Genomic DNA, 12921 nt, shown 5'->3' on the forward strand with positions numbered 1-12921 from the left:
GAAAATTAAACAAAAATCAAGGTATGTTCTTCACTGCTGCATCTACTGAAGCTGAAAGAAAAAAAATTCTGTGGCGCCAAGACGTCTAGACATTTCACTACCAAAATGCAACTGACATTTATAATACATTTAAATAGTCATAAAACCGTTTCAGGTAGAACAGACAGTGCATTGTAAAAGAGAGGTATTTTGTGTGCGGTTTTATAACATAAGAATTTTCTGTTTGTAAATTCAATGTCAAAACAGCTATAAATCTTCTTGCACTAGATGAATAATATAATCGCTCTGGATTTAAAGTCAAACTTATTTTATATTTAACTTCAGACTTATTTCACAACACTGACTAATGGCTGACTGCTGCCATACCTCCTAAGAGCTGTAATATGATAAAATGATCATGAAAATCTACTAATAAAATATTTTAAAATTCTTTAAATGTGACCCTGGACCACAAAACTAGTCATAAGTGTCAATTTTTCAAAATTGAGATTTATACATCATCTGAAAGCTGAATAAATAAACTTTCCATTGATGTATGGTTGTTAGGATAGGACCATATCTGGCCAAGATACAACTATTTGAAAATCTGGAATCTGAGGGTGCAAAAAAATCTAAATACTGAGAAAATTGCCTTTAAAGCTGTCCAAATAAAGTTCTTAGCAATACATATTACTAATCAAAAATTAAGTTTTAATATATTTACGGTAGGAAATTTACAAAATATCTTCATGGAGCATGATCTTTACTAAATATCCTAATGATTTTTTGGCATAAAAGGAAAATGGATCATTTTGGCCCATACAATGTATTTTTGGCTATTGCTACAAATATACCCCAGCGACTTAAGGGTCCAGGGTCACAAATGTGATTGCTATCAAGTATGTGTTTGTATAGATAAAGACATTTGGCTCAGAGTGTCAAAAGTCAGTACATTTCAAACTTGTCCACTTTATTTCAGTCATTGTTTGAAATTGATATATTCAGCACAATGTAATAGCAATATTAGTAAACCATCAACACATTTTTGAGAATGAAAGACCCCCCCCCCCCCCCCCCCCCACCCCACCTAAATAACACATTATAATACAGGGCCTTTTGGAGGCACTTGATATCACCATTGCATATAGATAAACACTGAACAGACAAGTGACATACCTTTAAAAAGGGTAAAAATACATTGTCCATTTATCTTTATACATTTCCTTAGCTCCTCTTGTGGTAGTTAAGAGTAGCTGGCAGCACCGTGCATTAATGTTAGTATAACATTCTTTATTGGCGGAGGGAAATGGCATGTCTAGATAGCAGTTGAAAAAGATAATCGAGGAGTGACAAACTTTAATTTCTGTGCAGCACTGAAAGGTGAAGTGTGCAATTTTTACTGCACTAAACAGATTTTCAAAAAGATAATGACAGTGATTTTTAGCACTCCCCCTATGTGAAGTGACATACTGCCAAGTATGGTGACCCATACTCGGAATTTGTGCTCTGCATTTAACCCATCCAACGTGCACACACACAGCAGTGAACACACACACCGTGAACACACACCCGGAGCAGTGGGCAGCCATTTATGCTGCGGCGCCCGGGGAGCAGTTGGGGGGTTCGGTGCCTTGCTCAAGGGCACCTCAGTCATGGTATTGAGGGTGGAGAGAGCGCTGGACATTCACTCCCCCACCTACAATCCCTGCTGGCCCGAGACTCGAACCCGCAACCTTTGGATTACGAGTCCGACTCTCTAACCATTAGGCCATGACTTCCCCTATCTGTCATTGGACAGAAATACAGACAGACCCACCCCCAAACTGATATCACTGGTTAAGCCAATGTTGCAGTGTCTGGATTTACACTTGTCAAATTAAAAAATTACACGTTTCACCTTTAAACCTGAGCCCTGCTTCTTTATTTATCCAGTTTCTTGATTTTACCTTTTGAAGGGAAATTAACAGTTTTATGCAAGTGTGCATTACTATAACAAAACCCAGGGGTTTCAATAGAAATAAGGCAGTATTTCTGGCAACAAAAGCATTTAAGTTCTTCATGCATATGAAGCAATGCTAAAGCCTGGACTTTTGACCTAGTTGGCTAACGCTTGGCTCTGGCCAGAGGAGATGACATGAAGAGGATTTCAGAACATGTGCTTTGGTAATACGCAGCTGGTAATGGGTCACACTTGGGTGCTGAGGCACACCAGTGCATAATTACATCAAGGCTTAAGCAGGGAAATCACAGTGGCTTAAGTGTAAGGATGTACAACTACATTAACCCTACGTGAACAGAATTACTCAGTTTTTAAAAAACAGTGGTAAATTTTATCTAATGCTCAGTGGCATTACATATAAAGGTTGTAAATTCACGTGAGACTAAACGAGAAAATAAAACAAATATCAAGTGCAGCATCTACCTGTCAAGCAAATTTGATTTGGCTTTTAAGGGTTTTCCTTCCCTAAACACATGCTACAACTTTCAAAACGAGCCTTGAAAACCATGGAAACAGCCCAGTTAGAGGTCCTTTCCATGAGAAGTCTCTGGTGCTTTCTGTGGGCTCGCTAGCCACACAGCAGACACCCGAAAATAAATGAGATTCTAATCATGTTAAGATTGAGGAGAACAGCAGAGTGTTCTAGAACACTGACTCCATCCCGTGGGAACAGGCTGACCCCCTATTGAGGATCAGAGTGCAACAGATAGTTTAGAGGAACAATAGATGCAAAGCACACTCTGAAGCCGTTCTTTTACTGCGTTTCACAAAAAGCATTGCCTCTTTGGATATGGATGTTTAGTGCAGAGTGGTTTGCACTCAAAATAAGGCAGAACCAAACTTTATAAAACAGAGGCAGTTATTTTGATGAAAAATAAACTGTTCTTACCTAATTTAGAGGTGGTGTCTTTAACTTTCAGATTAAAAGATTTATGCAAAATCATTCTGTTTTCTTCATATATTGCTATTACTTATTTTTAGGCGCCAAGTACAAGAAAATAAATGCAATGTTAACGGCACAGTGAAGTGAGTCAATAAGGCACTTGGAAATTTTAAAAGCACTCCTTCATAATCTTTTACTCATCTATATAAGGCAGCTAGAAAAAGGCCTTTGCTGCCACCTTTCATATTTAAACTATTTAATGGGGAATACCAACACTAGGATCCAAAACTTCATGAAATGCAACCATTTGCATGAAATTTAACAGTAAAAATGTCATTTGCATCTCTGACATGTGTTTAGAAACATTCAAGAGGATAAAAGGTTGGCTATTAACCTTCCAGCATTTACTGAACATATCTCCCATGCATCTTGAATGCACACATGACTGAATTGTAAATTCAAAAACTCAAAATTCAAGTAATGTTTCAAGGTTCTCACTGGACAGTATGAAATGTTGCAGTGTAGTGGTTGTGTTCAATTCTTAGATTGATTCAGACCGTCAAGACCAGCAGCAAAACAATGGTAAACTGAGGCAAATCAGTGTAAAGTACTTCTCAATTCCATAATGGCATGCTAAAGTTTAAAAAGTTAATACTACAGTCAAGAACTAAAGGGTGTCTCTCTCAAAACTCATAGTTCCTAATACTTTATAGCAAAACAATGCTCGATTAATTAATCAAAGCTCAAGGACACTGTTCTGAGATCTTGTTGTGGCTTAGACATCTTTAACCATCATACTTATTGCTAGACTTTTAACCCATATGCATAACTAACATGGATGGGGGATCAAATTATTGATTCAAGGTGCTCATGTGGTATTTTCCATTGAAATTTGAATCTACAAATGACAACAAGAACATTCAATCGTTTAAAACAAGTGCCACATAACAGTTGGATTTGATGGGGACAAGCTGTCCAATGCTGTGATGAGTCTGTGATGTGTGATTTGTAGCGTCAACTAGTTCTGTACATGAACTTATGCCCTGCTTCCAATGTCACACTGTGGTTTCTCGACTGCCCTTCAAATTGGGGGCAGACATTTGCCTACGCATACGGGGTGGCGTATAAAAATTGTTGTGGTGGCTCGGCTGCTGATTAGGTGGGTACTGCTGGTAGGTGTTGCTGGCATCAGTATTGTAATGACAGAACTGCGGATGCTGTTGTTGTGGATAATGATGTTGGTTTTGGTTGTAGCGTGGCTGGTAATAGGCCTGTTGGGGGTGAGGGGGCTTCCTGTTCCCAGAATTGAGGGACTCCGTAGAGTCCAAGGCATGCTGGCTGCTGTTGAAGGAGTTACTACGGCCTCGTTCATGGAGTTTGTGGCTTTGATTGTGTCTATGACTCAGGCCTTGCTCTAAATCTTTGCTTCTACGTTGACCCATGGGACTAGGAAGAGTAGGGTAGGTGTGGATGATGGGCACCACTTGTTCTCTGGGCTCTGCAGCCTCCACTTTGCCGTCTTCCTCTTCCTGGACTGCTTCTTTGGGAACTTTCAACTCGATCACCTGTTCATCTGTGATAATGATATGAGTGCCAGGGGTCCAGGAGTTGCGATGTTTGGGGTTACTCTTGAAGGGGAAGCGTAGCTTGCGGTCTTCAGGTGGGATGAAGCGGTGAGGTCCGTTTTGCCTCCGGAGCTGCTTGGAAATCTCCTGTTGCTGGAGGTTCTTGAGGCGTACCTGATCTTGTCGCATCCAACGCATACGTCCACGTCGGAACGAAGAATCATCATCCATCATTGTAGACACCTGCTCGTCCGACTGTTCGCCGTTGAGTTTCTCCTCAAGAGCTTTACCCTCACTGGAACTGCGGGCTCTCATGGGTGCACTGCGAGCGTTTTTCTCCTGAGACTCATTGGAAATGAGTGGAATCACTTGCTCCATCTTCAACATCTTATTCCGGAGAGCTCTAATCTCTTCATCCTTCGTGTTATTCTGCTTTTTCACCTCTTGCAGGATGTCTTCCAGTTTGTCAATGTGCACTTTTAGGTCATCCATGTCATTTATTCCTCGCCCGTTGGTTATGACATCTTCGATTCGTTCGTCCCCGACCCCTACAGTGTCCCAGACATCTCGAGCCACAGCTCTCCAAGAATCGCGTTCATTCGGGTCTTTCTTGCTGTAGGTAGCACAAAGCTCTTTCATTTTTACTATGGCCAGAGCCTCAATCTCTTGACGGGTGTGACGGAAATCATTCAGAGCCACCTCATAGCAAATTTCTTTGACTGCCTGGATCTTAAGATCAGAGATAGTCACCCATTTGGAGTCCTTTGTAAGGCGACGACGCTGAGGGATCTGGTACATTTTGACAGGCTCTCGTCTTTTACCGCTGCTGGGTAAGCCACACTTTTTGACTATGGTTTGGAGCTTGCTGGGAGGAAGTTTCTCCCGAAGTGAAGTGATGAGTCTCCAGCTCTCCTCACATGACCTCTTATCAGAGTCGTCACCACTATCAGAGTCTCCATCCTTAAGAGAACAAAACAGGAAACAAACCAAAGAGTGCGAGAAAAAAAAAAGAAAAAAAAAAGGGAAAATTAAAATGGGATATCGAAATCAAAAGGAATGTTTTCTGTAAAGAATGGACAGTGTTGCGATATGCAAAATGGGAACAGCTAAATGAGACGATGCTTTGCAATATGAGGTTATATGAGAAAGCAGAAGCACTGCTACTGGTTTGTTTAATGATTAAAGTTAACATTCAATTTATACATGTACATTTCTGAAGTATTTGATTTTGACTATACACATCAGATACAAAGGATTTCCTAATTACATATGTTTAACTTTCTAGAGATTTAAAAACCTTGAGAAAACAATATAATATTTAAGCGCAGAATATAAAAATAGATTCATTAAGCAGAGGGGGAAAAAAAAGTCAAGCTACTTGACAATTTCTAACAGCAGGAAAAGCCAAAAGCAAATTTTTATAGACTGCAAGTCGACTACAGATATGAAAATTTTAGAGAGGATTATGTACTCGCAGATGCATTTGACAACGCTTACTTTTATTTTTTAGATTTACAGTGTGTAGATACAAATTCAAAAATGACCATTATTCCCAAGTTGCATATCACTATAAAAAGTAAATGCAAGGCATGACTTTCATGATTATGAGAAAAATGTCAAAAAGGGGATAGATGTTGCTTGATCTGCTGTTGCGCTGGTTTCTTTCTTTTTGGTCAAGTTTAAATTCATGACATCCTCTTCAATTAGAGCTCTTGAAAGTCGCACCCCAAACATGCTTTAGTGGCATGCAGCAAAGCCTGAGGAGTTTTGCTTCAATCCGTCATATGAAGTCCTTGATAGAGAAGATTTTTATTTTTTTCTAGCTCTAGCAGTGGGTTAGACTCTTGCGTGTTTATTACAGGTCAGTACAGAGAAGAAAAAAGAGAAAAGACAGGCTCTGAGGAGGTTAAAAGCATCGATTTCATCCACTACAGTTAAGAGGTTAGTTGAGAGAAAATGCAGTTTCTCATTTTCCAGGTCAAGTAAAACAAGGACAATACAAAAATCACAGTCAAATAACAAAGGAGACAGCTGGCGACCATATAATCGTGGTTGTGTAATCAGTGCAGTGTACGATATCTGTGTCGTTCTGTGTATGAGATTATATGAATGAGACCATCGGAGCATTGGAGAGCTTGTCATCACTGATTAAGACCCCCAGCATGGATAGCTGTGTTATAGCATGCCCTCTGTGCCTGGCCAGACACAGGTGTGTAGAACTCAATGAGAAACCACATTGTCACTAGCCTTCATCAACTACAGCAGAAATCTTGGGTTATGGCAACAATGCATTGGAAATATCAGCAATTGCATTGAGAAAACCAACAAACTCAGATGAAACGAAATCTATTTGGGTAAATCAAACGCTGACTCAAGCTTGACCAGTTTAACAACACTGCTCAGCAACAAATACTAAATGAGGTACGAAGTACCCTGTAAATTAATCTGTTAAACATGCTACAAAAACAAATCATGCAAAAGCAGCATACAGAATAAAACAAAGAAAAGATCTCCAATTTAATTTAAAGACCCCATGAAAAATGGTAACAGGCAATAGTTTGATGTCAACTCTATGATGTAAAAGATCTCCAGATATGATGATTACTGTGAAAGTATTTTAAAATAAATTTGCAAACACCCATTTATACGGTGTGAAAAATATTAAAATTAAGTGTCGTATGGACAAATTTGATGTTTGTTGTTTTAAAATTAAACAACTGGCTCATATACCGTATGGTATCTACAAAAAAAAAAAAACTTCTACATAAAATATTATATCATTTTTTACTTTATATCAAGTTAAGTTGACGGTGGATCTTTGTCTATTTCCAAAGTATTACATAAAAACATATAACCCTAAAGAGTGACATTCCATTTAGTTTAATTCAAATCAGCATTTTTTTCTTCTTTTTTTTTAATAATCATATTAAAATATTTAATAAATATGTTAGGTTAAATGACAGCTATAAATCATACAATTGTCAAATCTCAACAAAAAAGCTCCCATTTTTATTTCATGGAGTCTTTAACTGGTACATGGCAAACCAATGCCTTACACAACAATGTAATGTTCATAAAAACACAGATTACTAATTAAAAGCCGAATTGGTATTTTTCTGCTGATGCTGTTTTGCAAAGTTACATCTCAAATCTATGAGAGAAAAGTGAAAATTTGAATAAGAAATTCTCGCTAATCCTTGCTGTATCAAACTGAATATGTAAATCAGCCATCTACTATCTCAATCCAGACAGAGTGGATTCAGTTACCATGCAAAGAGGTTCAGCCATGCACTGGGAGAAGTGTTTCTCTCTCACACACACATACAGACACACAAAAGTCTCAGTTGTCAGAGCTAAGAGTGCAGAATTAGTGCTGGTTGGACTTCAGCAGAGCAAGTAGAGAACTAGGGGCCAGTTTTACTCAAAAGTCAAGTTCATCAAACAGCACATCTCTCCCCTCAGTCTAATTTGGAAGGACAATTAAGGTCTAATTGAAACTAAAGAACAGGTCCTCCGATAAACAACAGAAGAAACAAGAATTATCAAAGAGATTCAGCCTTACCAGTCTCTGTTGCTCAAGCAGCTGGTCCGCTTCTTCCTTCTCTTTTTTGTACAGGATCTCCATTTCTGTAAGCCTGATATAATAGAGTGCGAGACCACTGCATCAAAAAGCTGCTCTCTTACACTCACTGCACTTCCTTTCCGCAACATAATCCTAAAAATCCTTCTTAAAATAATCCAATTCATATTCGCTCACATTCCATACCAAGAGCTTAAACTTTTGGTTGGCTATCCAACCCTATACTATGTATTAGCTGGAATCCACACTTGCCTTGAAAGAATTTAGTGAGTTTGAATAGTTAAATTAAGCTCCACTGACAGCATATAAGGTCAATTACCACAAAAAATAATTGACTCATCCTTAATTTAAAAAGAAATTATATTTTACAGTAAGGCACTTACAAAGACAATACATTTTAAAATGCACAGTTTCCATATACATGTTAACCAGAGGCTAGTGTGAACGTTTACTATTACTTGCTAAACTGTATTTTCATTGCAAAGTGCCTGAGGGATGAGTCAAAAGGAAATACTGAACCTGGAGCTGTCGTTTAATAAAATCTGATGATTATTAGGGCTTTCGTACCTCTTCTCCATTTCTTGCTTCATGTCAATACCCTGCTTCTCCAGCAGTTCTCTTTGGGCAAAGGTCCAGTCCACTGGTTCTACGGGGGTCTCTGCCGTTGGGGTCTTCTCACGCTCAGCGCGAGCCTGCTCAGGGTGGTTAAACCGGAACACGTGGTTCTTTCCCATGATAATGCGGTTACCTGAGAAATGAACAGGTATGTACATATTGGAACAATATAATAGCCTATAAACATACATTTTGCACATGTATTATCCAACTTGAATGTGCAAAGTTTCTGGTGTCAGCCACTTTCAATTCTTTTAGCCGTACCAAGTCCATTATGCTGCTTAATGCTGCAAACTGGCATTTGTTATCACATTAATGCATTATCTGTAATCAGTAATCTATAGTGCAAACAGTTCTATTGCTTAATGCATTTTGTTATTTACCTAAAGAGGCACATTCAATATAAAGTGAATAGTTCCCAAATTATAATGGTTTCATTCGTTTAGTTTTTTTATATGAATATAATAAACCAGAACTGAAATGTGCAGGCAGCGGTCAGTGAGTCACCTGAGCGCAGTTGGACTGCAGAAGTCACACGTTTTCCGTTCACATATGTTTCGGATCCCTCACATGGCTCCAACATGACAATCACTGTAGAGACAGAAGACAATTCACTACCTCCATCAGAAAGGCCTAATATAAGATGTTCATTGACTAAAAGCGTAAAGAACAAAGAAATAATCTGTGACAGAAAAGATTTGTTAATTTGCACTGAACTGATCCTGTCTGATTTAAAAGCGCTTAACAGCTGACACGTGAACTGAACACAGTTAACGGGATCTTAAGATGTAAGTGAGCTCTAACCATCTCCGTTGGCATTCCTCTCACTGCGGAAGATACAGTGCTCCTCTTTGATGTGCGCTCCACTTAGAACGATATCCTGTCTTCTTTCTGCATCTGCCTGGCCCACCCTGTCAAAACAAAGACATTTATTTTAATTCACGCAGGGATACTCTTACATCCACATTACATCAAGTTTTCAGCTTTTTTTTTTTTTTCAGAAAAAAAAAAATATATAATTTATCTTTTTTTTATATATATTTTTTTCATCTTTTAATCAGTTATTTATATATATATATATATATATATATATATATATATATATTTAAGTGCTGTGAGATAAAATCTAAAATATATGTGCTGTGAGATAAAAATAAAAATAAATTAAAAAGCTGAAAACTGCAAAACTGCTTACATCAAAGTAGTAAAAAACATCATGTCCTTTGTAGGACCCTTGACTGGTTGGATATGTAGCATTCATAAGATGCCTCAGTGCAACACACAGACAGCCAAGAAACTTCTGACAGTTCTGAAAGTGATTTCATACCTTGTTATTCCATCTTTGATATAATAAAGCAGACATTCTGACATCAAAGGATCCTCATTCAGGTTCACCAGGTGAGGGGTCTGTAGAGAAGCAGGGTCAATGATAATATAAGACAAGTGACTAATGTCACTAAAACTGCAGTGATCATGCACTACATTAACCTCTATCAAGTAAATAACTACAAACTACTGTACATCATAATCTACTACTATACCAACCTTTTTGGGTGAAAACACCCCATTAAAGTCAGAATAGACTTCACAGGGCCTTTCAACGTAAAGCTATTTGATAGTCAAAATGACAGAGAGATGTCAGAGAAAAAGAGAAGAGAAACTGAATGAAAGCATGAATAAGTAGGCAAATAAAAACAATTAAATAACAGGGAAGAGAGGCCTTGTTTAAGATTTAGGCTAAATGTGTTGATGTGTTTCAGGACGGAATACTAAAAAGACAATGCAATTATGGCAAATCTGCATTCTGGCACACTATGGACCTTGTTTTGCAAGCAAAAACATCAGTCCCTACTCTGTAGTTAGAAATATATGTATAAAACTAGTGCTGTCATTCGATTAAATTTTTTTTTTTTTACTAAAATCGCACATTTTTCTGAAATTAATCGCGATTAATCCCACCTAACATTAAAGTTTTTAAATATACTTTTATATTGCAATAATTTCACATTCAATCTTCAAATTAATGTACAAACAACAAAGACAGTATATTTTTTTATATTTGCTTAAATGGCATCTTTATTTTTATGACTGAAGGCCAGTATCACTGATACCAATTAATACTGAAATGTTTTCCCCTAATATTTAACCATTGGCTATAGCCATTCAACTTTAGATTATAATTAAGAGCTATCAATTTTAACATGTATTAGACTTTAAAAATAACTTCTAATTTAAGTGAACTTAAAACAATCTTCATATAAACCCATTATAATAAATGTCATATTTATCTACCTGTGCCCCTCTGCAGAAATATACAGAAATTGAATAAAGTTATCAAACACTAAATTCTAAACTAAATACAGATAAATACTTACAGCTATATAAAAGTGATTGATTTCCTCTTTTTTCTTTTACTCTTGATGAACAGACATCACAGCAGCTGGTTATTAGGTTGTTTTGGCTGCTATTTCTTTAAGAGCTGCCGCTACTGAACATGACGTGGATCTGACACGCATCGTATTTTCTCTCAACTCTACCTTTTCTGACCCATTTCAGGTCGGACCCATTTCAGTCTCTTCTAAGGAGCTGACAAGTTGAATCGGGTGTGTTAGATGAGGGAGACAGTGCTGGGCTGCTCCAGGACAGTTTTGAAAACCATTTCAGAGACATGTTCTTAATGTAACTCATTTAACATATTACATGCATGCACAGTTTTATGGCAGCTTTAATCACCTTTTTGGTAATTTCATGACTTAACTGATCACGACATTGCATGCTCGTAGTTTCTTTTGCGATTTGATATGAAATGATACAGGCTATGCACACACCGGCGCCTTTCTGCATGTATTGAAGAGCACGCGCTGCATGCAAAGTACAGTTTCTGTGCTCGTTTGACTTGCGCCTGACGCTGAAGTGAAGCTGAAGCACGCGTCTGAAACGTCTCCTGTTTGATGTGCTCGTAAAGACGTTCTGCGACTGAATAAATGCACTTCTTGTCAAGAAAAAAAAGAGACAGAATTAGCAGTTATGAGTGGGGTGGCCAACCCTAGGCCCCAACCCTGCGTTAACGGCGTTAAATAATTTTAACGTGTTAAACTGAAAAAAATTTAATTGCGCTAATTTTGACAGCAGTAGTATAAACATAAATTATAATTTTTTTCATTAAAATACAACATAACACAAATCTGTTGTAAAAGGTGTCTTTACATGTTGAGATATAAACATCCAGTCAGTTAAATCAGTAACAGCTCTGATGGATTTAACTAATAATGGCAAATGCCGGAAACTTCTTGTCCTATTTATTAAAAGAACTGATTGTTTAGACTCATGAGAGTCATTCATTTTTGAATCGGTCAAAATCGGCCACGTTGCATGCTGATGTATGAAACACTATAACACGCTGATGGTGATGTGCATTAATCTGTACATATAAGTATGATGTGGGAAAATATGAACTATTATTTAGTAATACACAAGTATGGCTTGCTACATGAACTCTACTTTAATTATTTATTTATTTTTTGGAAGGAATTTAAAAATGCAAATGGGAAAAATAAACTTGAATTCTACAAACCTGATTAGAAGAATAAACACTAAAGTCCTCAATAGACAGTGACGTTGGTCTATCAGAACCAAACTAATAAGATTCCATTGCAAGAGGTGAGCAAAACAAAAGATAAAAGAAAAAAAAATGAATGAATGTAAGAAGAATGATGGATGATGAAATACGAAGAAAGAAAGGCCCAGACATGAGAAGGAGGTGACTGGTGCAGACAGTTATGGTGATTAATGATGAAGAAGAGTTGTACCTTTTTAGGAGAGAAGACACCCAGGGTTCCCCCATCCTCCCGTATGGCCACTCCCATCTCTGCCAGCAGTGCCTCTCTGAGGGGAGGGAAGGAAAACATCAGGCCCATGCTGAATGACATTACATTCAACACCTTAGCAGTTAGCAATAAAGACATCTGGAAAATATTTCTTGATATTTGAATGTGCATGTTAGTGTTGAGGTCAGTGCGTTATGTGCGATTTGACAGCTGCTTAAGTCTGGTACAGACTGGCACCAGCTGAGCACGCGGACACATAGCAGACACTCCTCATGGGCATGATGGGTATGGGCACTGAGACAATAGGAAGGGTGCCAGATGGCACCTAAACCCTCACTGACCGCTCCATACGGATGGCCTCAGTCTTCCTCAGTTTCTCCTCCCAGGTTTCATTCAGCTCGGCTATGATCTTCTCTGACTCCTGCAGGACGGCAGACAAAGAGGGATATTTCAAAAGGAACTTTATGCTGTGA

The 12921-nt window shown here is 38.0% G+C and overlaps 1 protein-coding gene across 3 annotated transcripts in view; it reads right to left on the minus strand.

The window, feature by feature from the left end:
• Nucleotides 1-12921, minus strand: part of LOC306860834 (kinesin-like protein KIF1B) — a 72281-nt gene that overhangs the window by 21773 nt on the left and 37587 nt on the right. For 2 of the 3 annotated variants that reach the window (XM_079402781.1, XM_079402783.1), the window contains 7 exons: nucleotides 12790-12869; nucleotides 12431-12506; nucleotides 9949-10028; nucleotides 9426-9532; nucleotides 9129-9212; nucleotides 8574-8754; nucleotides 7989-8061 (listed from right to left, as the gene is read on the minus strand). In XM_079402781.1, coding sequence (XP_079258907.1) covers nucleotides 7989-8061; nucleotides 8574-8754; nucleotides 9129-9212; nucleotides 9426-9532; nucleotides 9949-10028; nucleotides 12431-12506; nucleotides 12790-12869 — 681 coding nt within the window. Of the gene's footprint in view, nucleotides 1-929; nucleotides 5387-7988; nucleotides 8062-8573; nucleotides 8755-9128; nucleotides 9213-9425; nucleotides 9533-9948; nucleotides 10029-12430; nucleotides 12507-12789; nucleotides 12870-12921 lie in introns of those variants that run through there. The other variant, XM_079402782.1, reaches the window with a different exon arrangement.

The sequence above is a fragment of the Barbus barbus genome (genome assembly GCF_936440315.1).
Source record: "Barbus barbus genome assembly, chromosome: 41".
Classification (NCBI taxonomy): Eukaryota; Metazoa; Chordata; class Actinopteri; order Cypriniformes; family Cyprinidae; genus Barbus; species Barbus barbus.